Source organism: Poromitra crassiceps, assembly GCF_964638095.1.
Source record: "Poromitra crassiceps genome assembly, chromosome: 15".
In the NCBI taxonomy this organism is placed as follows: domain Eukaryota; kingdom Metazoa; phylum Chordata; class Actinopteri; order Beryciformes; family Melamphaidae; genus Poromitra; species Poromitra crassiceps.
Window position 1 is genome coordinate 17,135,150 of NC_139634.1, and position 15,880 is coordinate 17,151,029.

General features: G+C 45.7%; 1 protein-coding gene across 1 annotated transcript; it reads left to right on the forward strand.

Moving 5' to 3' along the window:
- Positions 1 to 3,151: 3,151 nt before the first annotated feature.
- Positions 3,152 to 15,784, forward strand: zdhhc5b (zDHHC palmitoyltransferase 5b). The gene is made up of 11 exons (XM_083651565.1): positions 3,152 to 3,978; positions 4,461 to 4,582; positions 6,124 to 6,281; positions 6,403 to 6,575; positions 6,838 to 6,940; positions 7,146 to 7,237; positions 9,233 to 9,365; positions 10,583 to 10,691; positions 10,966 to 11,072; positions 12,090 to 13,042; positions 13,615 to 15,784. Exons 1-11 carry the CDS (start codon positions 3,821 to 3,823, stop codon positions 13,718 to 13,720), a joined length of 2,214 nt encoding a protein of 737 aa, XP_083507691.1. The 5' UTR covers positions 3,152 to 3,820; the 3' UTR covers positions 13,721 to 15,784.
- Positions 15,785 to 15,880: the final 96 nt, after the last annotated feature.

Consider the following 15,880-nt stretch of genomic DNA (forward strand, 5'->3'; position numbering starts at 1 on the left):
GTCAACAAATTAAACCTGCAATTGTATCAGACCACCAATCCTGGAACTAATGTGTCTCTAGGGCCACTCTAGAGAGTCTAGGCCTTTATAAAATATTGCAGCACCCCTATAAAAAAAATTGAATTTGTTATTGTTTGTTTTGTTTTATTGAAATAAGAACAATAAGAGTTCAGTGGCAGTTTGTTGTGTTATCTCCTGTGCCTATATTAACAAGCCATGATGCTGGTGCTTATCAGTTACAGATACATTTTTTTTTTTTTTTTTTTTACATAATGGTACATGACCAACTCATTAACACAACATACTAGACATGCAGTTGTGTTTATGACATCCCTTAGACCGATTTGTGATCTACCATGATTGTTATTTGATCCCATAGAGACACTCAACAATTGAGCCAAGATAGCCTGGTATTTGCATACTTCAGACAACACCAAATCTTAGTTTGTGGGTGTTGGTGTCTGTGGCGGTAACAGTCATGATTGTGATGTCATTAGTGATGTCACTCGAGAAATTGTGGTGTCATCAGTGATGTCACTCGAGCAACTGTGATGTCAACAGTGTCTTCTTCTAACCTGTATTTTCGTATTGTGTAAAAAATAGATTAGTAAAAAAAAAAAAATCTTCTTTAGTTAAAATGGGCTAAAGTGGGCTCTGTGGTGGTGGTGTCAGTCTTCAGAGTCTCCACCCTAGGAATCCTAGTATACATATACATTTAAAGGTCTGGTGAGTGTTCTCCTCATGGTTCCCCTGACCACACCCACTCCGAGAACCAGGGCAACCTCGCTCTCTGATTGGTTGTTCATCCCACCTGAGGAAGGACGGACTAGTTCCGGGATTCCGATGTCGGCCTAGCAAGTAGCTAACTAATTTGCTAGGGCTAGCTGAAGGAGGACCGAAACGACACACACCCTACACATAAGAGGGTCCACACGTCACATATTAGGTATTTCCAACTTGTTTTTTCATGCTCTTCGTAATAACCAGGTTGTTGACTGTGTAGTTGTATCGTCAATCGTGAATGAAACACCATTCGGCCAAGGTAAAACTTCCATGCTAGCCAGGTAACGTTAACGTTAGCGAACTACTTTAGCTTTAGCTGTATGGCTCTTATGTGGAAAATGACCGATCGGTGTCGCAAAACAACTTTGAAGCTAGTAACAGCTAACGTTAGCTGGTTAGCCAGACGGGACTGGGTTGAAACCTTTATATTTTGTCGCTGTCTGTTTCAACTAACCTACACAACGTTAACGTTAGCTGGATAGTCAAGAAGTTTAGTTACGTAGGCAGTTTGCTGATGTTAATCCATCGTGATGTGAGTGAATTATGCTATTTTGGCGTTAGTTATCTTGGCTGACTCTTCACACTGCCCTGGCCTGTTGGTTAACGCTCGGTTTACTTTGAAGCTTAGGTATCTAACCTCTTCATATTTTAAATGCCGGCAATACAGGCCAACTGGCATTAATGCTGCATCAAACAGCAGCTAGTAGCTGTCATTGTGACAGCAACGTGATTGCTTGGAAATTGGATCAAACTTGCTTGAGTGGCCACTTTATGTAGCTTGCTAGCTACAGATTGTTGCGGTGACATGACAGTGGTAGGCAAGGCTCGACGGGGAGATTTTAGGATTACATCCATTATGGGGAGGGGGATTTGTTGTGGGGGCAGATGAGACATGATTAACAACAGTGCCTGAGTGGGTCACACTGACACTGCATCGGCTACAGCTCTGTATTGTCAGTGCTGTTGATTGTTGAAAAGAGGGGTGTGTCCAAACTACTGTATCAGATTCCACTATCACTCCGGATCTGTTGTCAGTGTGCTCACACACGGACTGGTTTTCATCTGGTGCTGCTACTCTGTAGAGCTGGGGAATCAGATACAGGCTATATAGTGTGAGATAAAGCGCCCAGCCTCGCCAGTGATTGCTGTCTTGATGGTATTTTGAGTTTGGACTTGTGTGAGCTGTGTGTGAGCTGTGAGGTGTTTCATTTGACCCACCTGAGGGGTTTTCGGTTATATGGTAGGCTGATTGACAACTTTGCGTGTGCGAGTGAGAGACGGATGGATAAAGAGAGAGAGAGGGAGAACTGTGCAGAACAAGTTTATATGCCAGTGTTGGTCTTTGTTAGTCAGCCTCAGTGTTGTGAAATAAAACGGTAACAGAGAGAAAGTGGTCAGGTTGTGACAAATATCCTGCCACTCCCTATATTAGCTCTGGCTTGTAACCTTAAATGGAAATCACTCATAACATTGAAGAAGTTATAGCCTGTGAAATGAAACATGGACAATTTACAGTACCATTATTATGTGCTTGTCTGTGTTCTTCTCCCTCTTGTTATTGGTAATGCATGACTTCAGCTCTTACATGTTGCCTCTTGTCTTCTAATGAGTGTGTACCGTCACTACCGTGCTTTGTTTTCATTTGGATTGTCTCTTTCTTACAGGGACATCCTACTGGCACAGTAGGCGAAAGAAGACAGAACAGAGGATTGCAGACGGGTGGCAGCGGGGGGAAAAAGGACTGATATGCATCTGTATACATAACAACCTTGCTGCATATGGCATTGTTTGAAAGGCAGAGAATGGGAAAGGAGGTGTATCTGCAGAGAATTTGGAGGTGGGAGGGGTCTGTACACCCAGACCCATCCAAGTGTGGCGAGACCTTGGTGACATACATGGGAATGAGTTGATTTTACCCCCACATTGATGCAAAGACTGAAGACGGGGGGGTCTCAGAGGGTCCAAGGCTAGGCTAACGGAACCATTTTACTTGCAAAAACAAGGCGTAAACGTCTCTTTTCTTTTTTAAAGCAGCATTTTTTTTATACCTTTTATTTTTTGTTTGTTTTGTAAGAAATTCCAAATGGACTTTTGTTTGACGTTTAGCAGCCACTAGCCACTGTTTTTTTTTTTTAAAGCAAATCTGTTTGTTTAGATGTTTTTTTTCCTCTGCTGATTTAGTTTGAAACGCTGGAACTGTCCCGCCTGCAGCCATCCTCAGCCTCTTCCACCCACCCAGTGCCTAAATAACCCCTCTCGGACAAGCACAGAAGTCAACAGCAGCTGCTGTGCTCAATCCCTCTGCCTATTCTCCGCTATGTGCTTGTGCTCTAGCCCTGCTGTCTGTCCATCCACTACCTCTTTGATTTTCTGATCTTTTCTTTTTATATACATTTTCTCTGAGAGGGATAAGCAGAGCTCAAGCACGAATAGCGTTACTGCATTTTTCGAGTTGCAAGAGTAGAAAGAAGGCTAGATTGCTTTGATTTGTAGTTGAGTGTGTGCGAGTGTCTGCGCTTTTGTGTACATGCACAGCAGTGTTAGGGTTGCACTGGTGCCAGGGGGCAACTTAGATTAGATTTATTTATAGTGGTGCAGGTGCACCAAATACAGTTGCATTGAAGCCATACAGAAATATTTATGAATATCACACATATTTTTGTATCATATTGCTGTTGTATAGTTTTGCTTTTTTAAAGCTTCTATTAAAAATATGCACACAAAATACACATATTTAGAACAATCTATACACATGCAAGTAGAAGCTGCTTTATAAAGATCCTATTAGTTTTTGAGTGATTACGGTATATTAGTGCTCCGAGATATTTTGTGACTGGATACTGAGAAAATTCTTATTTGAGTTTTCCCTGCCGTTGCTGCTTTGCATGATACTCCTAGTGTTGATTTACTTTTTCAGTCTGCGAGTCATGGCCCCGCCTCCCGTACAAACATCACATTCACTATTTTGACCAGCAAAGCACCCCTTGTAGGCCGTAGATATCTACCCCTCTCCCCGTCTTCCCCCCCTCTGTCTCTGATGATGCCTGGCTTCAGTAGCGGGGGGGTCGGGGGAGGACTAGGACTAGGTGGCCCTGCGTCCGCTCCTCCGCGTCCGTTTCGGCCCAGTCGTTACGTCCCGGTCACCGCAGCCACCACTTTCCTGGTCGGATCCACCACCCTCTTCTTCTGCTTCACGTAAGTGTCTCTCTCTCTCTCTCTCTCTCTCTCTCATATACACACAGTTTTGTCACTGTTGGTATAACTAATCATGTATGTACCTACCTAGTGTTTGCTAAAGAGATAATGGAAATACCCCCACGCTCTATTTTTTTTAATCTGCAATGACCTTTTTTGTATTCATTTCTTTACCTGTATTATTTGTGCATGGAAAGTTGACTGAGCATAGTTGTTCTTTTCCATCAAGTGTCTTGCTCAAAGGCAGCTCAACAGTAGTTGTTAAGCGTATGAAGAGTGTTACTCATTCACTTCGCACACCCACATTCTTTCTTCAGGGATTCAAGCCTGTTTCTGTAACCTCTAGGCTACCGTCGTCCTGCAGCAGCTCTGTTTTTATCTTGAGATCCACATCAAGAAAAGAAAAAAATAAAGAAACTTTGTTCCTGCAATATGAATTGAATGTGGAATCTTGTTTTCCCCTCCTCATTCCTCCTGTCCAGGTGCCCATGGTTGTCAGAGTACTTCTCCTCTGTCATTCCCATCTACATTGCTGTGATCTTCCTCTTCACCCTCGCCAACTTCTGCATGGCTACTTTCATGGACCCTGGAGTCTTCCCCAGAGGTACACACACACACACACGGACTGCGCAGATTTGAGATCAAAGTGGCATCTACCGTAATAAGTAATCATATTTATGTAGCGTTCTTCAGTAGACTTATGCCGGGGGCGCGGGCTCAGACTACAGAAATTCAGCCCGATATTAAAATGATTTGGTCGCATGCGGGACGACAGATTTCCAGCGTTGGGACCATCGTAGTGTGACATAATCAAATGCAAGAGGTCGTTCAAGCAATTTGAGAGCATGATTTATCAGTTTCACGTTCAGATTTTGGACCCTTGGACTCGAAAAGCCCGCGCGTGTGCTTACATTTGCTCTGCTTGTCCTCAAACTGTACTCTCACACTCAAAAGTGTTCTGCTTGGACAGATTTCCTGCACTCGCACTAAAAAATCCCCTGCTCACACTTACATTTTCTCTGTTTGCGCTCAAACTCGGTGCCTGCATGCACATGTCCTCTTGAATGCGCTCTTGAAACTTCTGCTCATGGATCTCTTCTCTTCTCTCAGATTTTTTGTGCAACAATCGGGTCAGAAATCCACAGCCAATAGAATGCCGGGATAGTGTCACATGACCCCCGACCCAGCGATCATGTGACACTATCCTGGCATTCTATTGGCTGTGGATTTCTGACAGGATTGTTGCACACCAAATCTGAGAAAAGAGAAGAGATCCAAGAGCAGAAGTTTCAAGAGATGCACAGAAGTAGTTTAAAGGGGGAGGGGAGGACATTTGCATGCTTTTGAGTGTGAGCGTACAGTTTGAGGACAAGCAGAGCAAATTTAAGCACAGGTCGGGGGCTTTTTGGGTCCAAGGGTGCAAAATCTGAACGTGAAATTGATAAAGCATGCTCTCAAATTGCTTGAACGACCTCTTGCATATAGATAGGCAAATAATTCCATACTGTAACCATAGCAACTCACTCACTCACTCACTCTGCCTGCCTGAGAGAGGAGAGGGAGAGCCGCAGCAGCATGCAGAGAGGATGAGAAATGTAGGCTACACAATCTATTATATTGTAGGAACAATATAGCCTACCAGCTATTGGTGGATTTTGTGGCCTGTGTTTCTTGCTTTCTGCTGTGGCGCTGTGCTGTCTGTCTTGCCTGCCCGTGCGCTGTCAGTCATGTTTTCACTCCGTGAGGTTATCAATTATGATTTTGTTTTTTTTCACTGCGTGAGAAAATGGACTTGTGGCGTTGTGCCGATGTTCTGCATCAGAGTTGGCAGTCCTGGTCGGGATGAGACTTGTAGTGTTGCCAGTCTCACGGCCAAGGAGGCGCGTCACAAATTTATGCCGGAATGATTGCCTACTTGCCTAGTCTGACACGGCGACATCGTGAGTCTGATCTTGGCTTAGAGGAGCTTTACATCATAGATGAATACAATTAGGAATGAAAATGGATAGAACATCAAGAGTAAGAGCAAAAACGTCTCTTATCACCATGATCAACTACAATTGACTAAAGTGACATAAAACGATCAGGTTTTCACTGTCACTGGTGTGTGTGCGCGCGTGTGTGTGTGTCTGTGTCTGTCTTTAGCGGAGGAGGATGAGGATAAAGAGGATGATTTCCGCGCTCCCCTCTATAAGACGGTGGAGATCAAAGGCATCCAGGTGCGCATGAAGTGGTGCTCGACCTGCCGCTTCTACCGCCCACCGCGCTGCTCCCACTGCTCAGTCTGCGACAACTGTGTGGAGGTACACACACACACACACACACACACACACACACACACACACACACACAATGTCATGGCCTTATTTGACCTGCCTCGGTGCATTCTGATAATCCAAATGTCACTACCCTTTTCCCGGTCAGGACTTTGACCACCACTGTCCCTGGGTGAACAACTGCATTGGACGGAGGAATTACCGCTACTTCTTCCTCTTCCTGCTGTCGCTCACCATGCACATCGTGGACGTGTTCGGCTTCGGCCTGGTCTACGTCCTCCACCACCGCCAGCAGCTGGACACGGCGCACGCCGGCGTCACGTATCCTTCCGCCGGGCGGTTGGGCATGTCGTAGTCAACAAAAGACATCGCTGTAATGCTAGACTTACTTAAATGTGATTTGGAAATACGTTTTGTTTTCATGTGTGGGCACTGGGCAGCATTATATATGCTGGGGAAGATTAACATCTATCTCTACCACTGGAATGTTCAGTGAAATAGTGATAACTAGTATAGAAGTTCTGGCACAGTAAACATGATTTGCTGTATGTGTTGTCATCTCCTTGACCCCACGCCCTCCCAGTATGGCTGTGATGTGTGTGGCTGGGCTGTTCTTCGTCCCAGTAGCTGGCCTGACTGGGTTCCACCTTGTACTGGTGGGCCGCGGTAGGACCACAAATGAACAGGTGTGTGTGTGTACAGTGTGCGTCGAATCATCACCACCATTGATTTCAATTCCATCAAATTCTCACCTGCTGTCTTGTTGTGCAGTTGGTCTCCGTCTGAGTTGGAAAAGGTGCCTGATGATGAATTAAAGGGTGATCTAAATAGAATATGTCCTTTTGTATTCATGTGATTTCTCTCTTGTCTTTCTCCCCTCCTTCCTCCTAGGTGACGGGGAAGTTTCGGGGCGGTGTTAACCCTTTCACCAACGGCTGCACGAGGAATATCTCCTACGTGCTCTGCAGCTCCCAGGCCCCCAGGTCAGCTCCGCCCTCCTTTCTCCACTCCTCTGTTCACCACCCCTCCTTTTACACCGCCTCGCTCCCCAATTCTTCTTTTTCCACTGCCTCTCTTTCCATTGCTCTCTCTCTCGCTCTCTCTCTCTCTCCCCTACTTTTCCGCTCTTGTTGTTCTCATTGTCGACTGCTAGTTTGGATGGAATGTATGACTAAACGAGGCTTCGGTGTGAGCGGCCCTTGATGTTAAAGCGGTATTCCACTTAGTTTTAACACAGGGGTTATTTGGCACTTGACCGCCATGAAAATCAGGATATAAAATACTCCCCAAGATCAGATGCAGCTGGGACAAGCTTGTAGCCTTCCAATTTGTACATAGGGATACCAAAGGGAAGCGAAGGCATTTCATTTAGAGGAGAGTTCCTGTTTGGGAGACCGGATGTACTTATGTTTTAATACTAATTTTCGTGTAAACCAAGAATAGACTAATGACTTAATGACTGCTTTATTGTCATAAAAAGCTGGATCTGTTGTTGAATCTGTTCACCAACAGAACTTGTTAAATGTACGTTTTCAGGCTATTTTCGTGGCCTCATTCACACACTACAAACACTAAACTGGTCCCAGCTGCATCCAATCTTATTGAGTACCGGTAGTTTATATTCTGGTTTTCACAGCGGTCAAGTGCCTCATGCTAAAACTAAGTGGAATATTGCAATTACCAGCAGCTAGTTTATATTGTGTGTACTGCTCTGTACAGTGTACACAGTGTAGAGTGTAGTTGTGTCTCGTGTACAGGGATAATGATCTTGGTGAATGAATGAATTTATTTAAGACAGTTGTTAAAAATACAAATGAACAGATAAAAGCCATCAACGACAATTAAAATTGTTGAGGAATAAAACACAATAAAGTCCATGACTTGTTTCCATTGTGGTCCTCGTTTGTAAAAAACACTCAGTGGTCGGCCCAGGATGAGCCATCCAAGACAGAATAAAACAGCACGTCATCAATTCATAGCTTTCAAGGGGCATTACGTGCTGCCGGGAACGCCCACCTGGCGGTCAAAAAACAAACTTGTTCATTCCGCTGCCAGCGAGTCGACTAGTTTCTCACGCTGTGTTTGTTCAGCCAAAATGCCGGATACCTGTTGTGCTATCGGTTGCACTAACCGACGAGGAGACACGCCTGGCTTGTGCTTTTACAGAATCCCGTCGGAGAAAGAAAACTCAGAAAGGAGGAGGTTGTGGATTTGTGCGATTAGACGTGGTTCAGTCGCTGGGGAGGGCAAATGGCTTTTTTTCTACCATCAAAGTACACACGTTTTTGCGGCCAACATTTCATCAAAGGTAAGCTCAAGTAACGTTAACGAGGTATTTTAATCATTATTGTAACGTTACTTGAGCTTACCTTTGATGAAATGTTGGCCGCAAAGACGTGTGTACAAACGGCTGAACAAACGCAGCGTGAGAAACTAGTCGACTAGGCTGGCAGCGGAATGAACAAGTTTTTTTTTTACCGTCAGGTGGGCGTTCCCAGCAGCACGTAACGCCCCTTGAAAGCTATGAATACACACATCATCAATACACACACCATGAACAGAAACCACAAACAATGAAGACATCATCAATACACACACCATGAACAGAAACCACAAACAACGAAGACATCATCAATACACACACCGTGAACAGATTTTCGCCATCTTCGCTGCTATAAGAACAAGGACCACAGTGGAAATAAGTCTGTGACTTTATTGTGTCATCCTTGTCCATTTTTAAAGGTATGATGTATTTATTGTATTATTGCTTTTTCTTTTGTCAAATCAAATCAAAATCAGAAACCACAAACAATGGAGACAGTTTTACAATGCTTGGCTGTCAACAGCTCATCAGCCATCACTGCTCTTTTACAATGGTTGGCAGTGACAATATTCATATAGTGCCATGTCATGTCTGTGGCTCTTGTAATGAGCTGGATGCACGTGGGGTTTAAACGTACTGTGTGTCCCTCTCACAGGTACGTGGGCCGGTGGCGGGGCTCTCAGGCAGTGGAAGTTCAGCCTCCGTTTCTGAGGCCGGCCCTCACCGAGGCCCAGCTGGAGGCCAAGGTCCTGGACAACGGCATCCAGAACGACCGACACAGCTCCAGGGTAGAGACACTGCGACACACAACCAACACACTGACGACACTAGTTGTGAATGTTTGGATACAGGACCACTGCAAAGACCTGCAGGCATTTTCATATTGTTCACAGATTAAATATTTGCTCTTTGATATGATATGATATGATATTTTCATTTATATTGCGCCCCTCAGCCAACTTTTACATTGGTCCGGGGCGCAGCCCGAGGGAAAAAGAAAAGAAATGAATAGACAGCTGTAGGATAGTCTTCCGTGCCAGACTCTCTCCCTACAACGGGGAAGAGTCTGGCTGCTACCTCCACTCTGGTATATATAGGTCGGCACCAATGGCAGAGCTTATACCAGCAGCCTGTTTCCAGGCAAGCGAGACTAGCTGTAGGATGAAAACCTGTTGATTATTTTCTTGATTAATCACTTAGTTGTTTGGTCTATAAAATGTCAAAAAATGGTGAAACATGTCGATCAGGCTCTAGATGACGTCCTCAAATGTCCTGTTTTGTCCACAACCCAAAGATATTCAGTTTACTGTCATAGAGGAGTAAAGAAACCAGAAAATATTCACATTTAAGTACCGTAAATTCCGCACTATAAGCCGCACCGGAGTATAAGCCGCACCTGCAAAGTTGACTGTTTTTTACATATATAAGCCGCACCGGACTATAAGCCGCGGGTGTTTTAATGGGTTTTTTTTTATTTATTTTTATTGTGTTTTAATGTTTAATTACCATATGTAAGGGTTCATGCACAGAGGGGATTGTCGGGAAAGAGATGGCTGTTTGAGGAAGCTCCCATTTATTAACATTTCAACAAAACAACATAACACAACACCACCTGTGTTGTGTTATGTTATGTTATGTTGTTAAAAGAGGGCAAGAGAGGAAATTAAAACAGAAGTGGATTTATAGTTAGAAAGAGTGCTAAAAAAGAGAGATTTTTTTTTTTTTTTTTTTTTTTAATCCATAGATAAGCCGCACCGTTATATAAGCCGCAGGGGCCAAAAAAGCCCAAAAAACGGGAAAAAAGCCGCGGCTTATAGTCCGGAATTTACGGTAGCTGGAATGAGAGAAGCTTACCTTTTTTCCGTTAAAAAAATTACTCAAACCGATCAATTGATTAGCAAAATAGTTGGCGATTAATGCAATAGTTGTCAACTAATCGATTAATCGTTGCTGCTCTATATATAACACAGCAGCAGTCAATTAAAGTTGTGTTTGTGTGTGCCAGTCCAAGAGCAGTCTAGATCACATGGAGAGCCAGTCAGCTGACGCAGAGCCTCCGCCTCCTCCAAAGCCCGAGCTCCGATACCCTGGCCTGCCGCGCGCCGACACAGAGGGTGAGACAGACGTACACACACACACACACACACACAGACACACACACACACACACACATACACACACACACACACGTGAAGCCCAGCCCAAGTAGTGCCCAGGTGTGCAGCCACCTCACATGTCAGCGCCTCAGGGTTGACCGTTAGAAAGCACACAGGGCAACCCAGATAATTGTTACGTCATATGTCAACAACACATGATTGTTTGGTTTATAATTCACACACAGACACACACGCCTTGTTCAAATGTCACTTTTGGTTTCTGTCCACTCAGAGAGCAGCTTGTTGACTGAAGCTCCTCCTACTCCATCGATGTTCAAATACCGGCCGCCCTACAGCAGTCCAGGAAGGAACCACACTGCCCTCACACACCCCAACAAGGTACCTCTTTTTACACTCACACAGAGACTTCAAGGTATACAAAAAGTATAGACCTACCATTATATAGATACATGCTATTATATAGTTTAGATTGCCAAAGTTAACCAGGTCCCTTTGCCTGAAGGGACCACACAAGTAAACTGACAAATGTAAATAGTGCTCTTTTCTTGTAAATATTGACACAGTCTCCAGACATTGATTTTTCGCACAGCAAAACGCAAAGGGGATGTGGTTAACCTCCATTGCACGAACTGAAGTGGAGAGGGAGCTGAAGTGAAATGGATAGATGGGATTATTGTAACTGAGTTAGTGGGAGGATGTAGAGCATTGTATTTACCAGCGGCGGAGACCCACATATCAGGCCTAGATATTATTCCATAGATGGTTTGGCTGCAGTTATGCCCTCCTCCTTCTAATTTCTGTTGTGGTTAATATCATGCACTTCTTCTTTTTTTTTTACTTTGAATTGATCATTCAGTGGCCATCAGTCGATCAGTAAGTCTCAGCTAGTGTCATCTGTGTGTGCCCTTTGACTGTCTCTGTGTGTTTGGGTGGATCTATCCTTTCCCCTGAGACTGCGTTGACTGGAATGTATAGCTCATATATGTATCCGTGTGTGCATTTACTGTATGTGTTTATACAGTCTTTGGCATCCAGTGGTAGTGCTTGTTCAAGCCAGTCAATGTTTCCAATCCAGTAGTGTGATGATGGAGTAGAGCACCGGTCAAGCATCCAGTTCATTCCCACCATTCCGTTTACTGTTTGTTAGAAACTATAGAAGCTGTCTGTTTTTTTTGCCAGTAATGTCTTCTGCGATGTTATCTATTCCTGTGGCAACATAGCGATTGTCGTCTTTCTTCCTTTCCTCTTTCTCTCCTACCTTCATCCTCATCACACTTTCCTCTGATCTGTCATCCTCTCCCCTTACTGTCTGTATTCGCCCTTCCAATCATCTTGTCTGTCCCACCCCCTCTACCTTTGAACCGTCTGCCCTCTCCTCTCCTCTCCTCTCCTCAGATGATCCGTGGGGAGAGTCTCGACTCTCCAGCCCCCTCCATCCTCCAGTCCAGCCGCCAGCCTAGCTATCGCTCGGAGCCGAGCAGCCTGGATGGGGCCACGGTTGTGGGGGGAGGTGTGGGGGCACGCAGAGGGGGAGGAGAGAGGGGCGAGGGCCCCGGAGGTCCTGGCGGGACGGCTGGTGGGGTTTCGGGGGGCATGTCAGCCTACTCCCTGGCGGGGCGCTCCTACACCTCCTACCCATCCTCTCTGGTCCTGTCCGCTGCCGGTGGCTCCCGCTCCTCCAGCCTGCGCTCGGCGCACACGGCGCACAATGCTCTGGCCACGCTCCAATCGGAGGGCACCACGGACACCAGCTACAAGAGCTTGGCCAATCAAACGCCTCGGAACGGCAGCCTGTCCTACGACAGCCTGCTGACGCCGTCCGAGAGTCCCGAGTTCGAGTCGGCGGCCCACGAGCTGTCGCCGCAGAAGCCCCGCGTCCCCTTTCCCCCGGCGGCGACAGCGGTGAGCCAGCCTGAGGTGACGTCACCCGGCGCCCCGCTGCAGGGCTACACGTCGCCCTTCCTCTCAGCTCAGATCGCCCAGCAGAGGGAGGGGCAGCTGTTCCAGGGCTCTGCCTCTTTCTCCTCCCCCCACAGGGCCTACCTGCGTGCCGTCAGCCCGCCCCCTTCCTCCCCCCCCCCCGGCCCTCCCGAGGCACAGCACCTGCTCCAGCACAACCAGGACTCGTCCCGAGCCCCTCGCTCCTCCTCCTCCCAGGCCCCTTCCTCATCCTCCCCTCGGGCTCGCTCGCTGGAGCCCCCTGTCTCCCCGCCGCCTCGCGGCCCCTCCCTAGGCAAGTCTCAGTCTTCTTACGTGGGGGAGGCGGGGCCTCAGCACAAGCCTCGGCCCGCGGGGGCAGGCGCAGTGCTGGGAGGGGGAGGAGCCGGAGGAGGGCCGCAGGCTCCACAGTGAGTAGAGATCCAGATCCGTCAACCTGCTACTCTGCTTCCTCCTTTCCCTCCTAACCCTCCTTCTTCTTCCTCCCTGGTCTGTGTCAGCCCTCCTCTTCCTCCTTGATCTGTGTGAGTCTTCCTTTTTCCTCCTCCATGATTTTCAGTCAGTCTTTGCTTGTTTAGAGTGAATAAGCCTCAGACGTGACTGAGTGTGAGAGTGAGACTGTTTGTCCACAAGACTGTTTAGTGAAAAGGTCAGTTTAGTTACTGTGTTGTGTGTATGGTGGTCACGTGTTGAAAGCATGGCAGTATGTGTTTAGGCCTGGCTGCTCTAGCATGCTGCTATCTAGTTCTCTCCTTTAGCCTGCCTGTTCTGTCCTTTTTCCTTTTCCTCCACACTATGGATATTTTTCTCTGATGCCTTAAAAGATCGTTGATAGAGAAACATTTTCTTGTTTGTGTGGTTTGATTTTTTATTTATTTTTGGATTACCACCACTCACCTGACGTCCCTTTCTCCCCTGTCCTCATCCTGAACATCCCTCTCCCACTCCCTTTCCCCTCCTATCCTGATGGCTGTCCAATCAGATCCACCTCTCGCCCGGGCTTGGCCAATCACAGTACATCCAAACCAGGGGGCGGGGTGAAGAAGGTGACTGGCGTCGGAGGGACCACCTATGAGATATCAGTTTGAGTGACGGGACGTCCTCTACAGTCTACCACGAAGAGGAAATACTGTCACTGGAAAACTTCCACTTGTCTCTTAGCTGAGCTGGATGTTATTCACTTCTACAAACTGAAAAAAGACTCGTCTGTTCTGATTTCCAGTGCAGGGGACTAAAGGAGCAGGAGCGACTGATACTCATTTTTGTTATCTTTGTAATGCCACTGGCCATTCTTCTCTGCCAGCCTTTCATATTTGAACAAACCGTAACTGGGAACACTGGTGCGTTTTTCACAGGATGAATTTGTCTCCATTTAGCCATAGACTGATGTGATGTGTTATCACGGCTGGGTACAGATCTATCTACAGAACATGCATAGCTATTCAACGGTTCGCTGTTTTACTTTGGTACATTAGCACAGGAAGAGTCTCGACAACGGTTATCCCGCCCTTACGGAGAGGATGGCCTTTATCCAGTGGATGTGGAACTTGGCGGAGAGGATGCAGGACTGTTGACCAATAGAAACTATCACCGTCTCCTCTTCCACGTCTGAATGGACCACACAACCTGTCAATCAAAGGTTAAAATCACTAAGAGGCAGGAGTCCAACTCGGCCTGGAGGAAAAGACCTGTCGGCACCCATAAACACAATATCAGTTTAGTTTTATAAATCTTTTTTTAAATATTGTTTTATATAAATGTATAAAGAATCTTAGAAATTATTGGGTCAAACGGACAGGTATTGAAGATGACTATATATGATGGCGGCAGATGTACTGTGTATAATTATTCACGAAAGCGAGTTTAAATCAGTTGCCTGTTTATAATTGATGGCTGCATCAGCCAATCAGAAACTCTTGTTGAAGATTTCATCATCCGAACAGAATGATGATCATAATGGTGGACAGCTGAAGTGGCAAATAAGTTGAGTTGAGTTTGAAAGCCACAAAGAAATTCGCTCGCAGCACAAACATCTTTGTGGAATGTACGCTTGACGTTTCTGCTAGATACATTATGCAAAATCTCTTGTTTGTAGCTTTAAGATGTCTTTTTGGCGTTCCCCCCCCACCTTTCTTTTTTGCTCCAAATGTTTCGTCTGTCAATCTTGATGCTAGAAAAACCTTAAACCTTTAACAGATGGCCAGCCAAATAGGGGCAGGGAGGGAAGGGCTTATTTATTTCACCAGACAAGAAAACCTTGTAGTTCTGGACACAATTCCAAACCAGTCGCTACCAATCACTGGATATAAATTTAAATTCTCAGTGAATGATGGTTGTTTTTCTTAAAAGGAAGAGGAAGGTTTTGGACAATTAAGGTGGTGAGTCAGGCCACTGAATTGATCTTTTTTTCTTTTTGTAGGGACTGGATTGCAATTGGGGACTGTTTTGATTGGTTTTTGCCTTGAGACCACTCATAGTGAAGCAACCACATTATGTTTTTCTATTGTTTTTATTTGTTTTTACATGATTTCTGAGGCGATTAGTTTTCATTTTGTTTGTCTGTTGATTTTTTTTTTAAACCTTCTGTCAAGGTACAGTTCACTTTTTGCCCACAACCAGGTTTAGAACAGAATCGTTAGAGGCAGGACAGTGTGTATGTGCGTGCTTGTGTGTGTGTCTGTCTGTCAGGATTGGCCGTTACAGCAACGGTGTTTCCCCCCCCATCAAAGTCCAAAGTGGTGTTTAGAGTAGAATGTCAAAGCTGGCTGAATGTAGCATGTGTTCGGGGGAGAACACGCTTGCAGCACACGCACAAGTGTCGTCATCCGACTGTCACCGGTTTGCAACCCTCCCCGGCTTTGTCTTTGGTGTGCATGTGGTTTTGTTTGTCGTGCTGAATGCTTCTCTGGCGTGCATACCCGTGAGATTATCCTCGTGAAGATGCCCACCAGGTTCACGCGCAGGCGGTTCATAAATGAAGCATATTTCTTTGTTATGGCACAAGCAGCTGTCGTAGGGAGGTGAAGAGAACCTGTGTTACTTTCTTCCTGCTCTGGCCAACGATGGTGGCCATTGAACAATTTGAAACTATGTGAGTATATTAAGTATACTTGTATGTGAGAATAAATATTGCTATTGTGGGCTGTGATGAATGGAACGAGTTTCACGAATATCTGTAATGAATATGTTTAAAAAGACATTTCCAAAATGGCCTTATGAAGAGTTTTTAAATGTCTTCTCAGAATAAA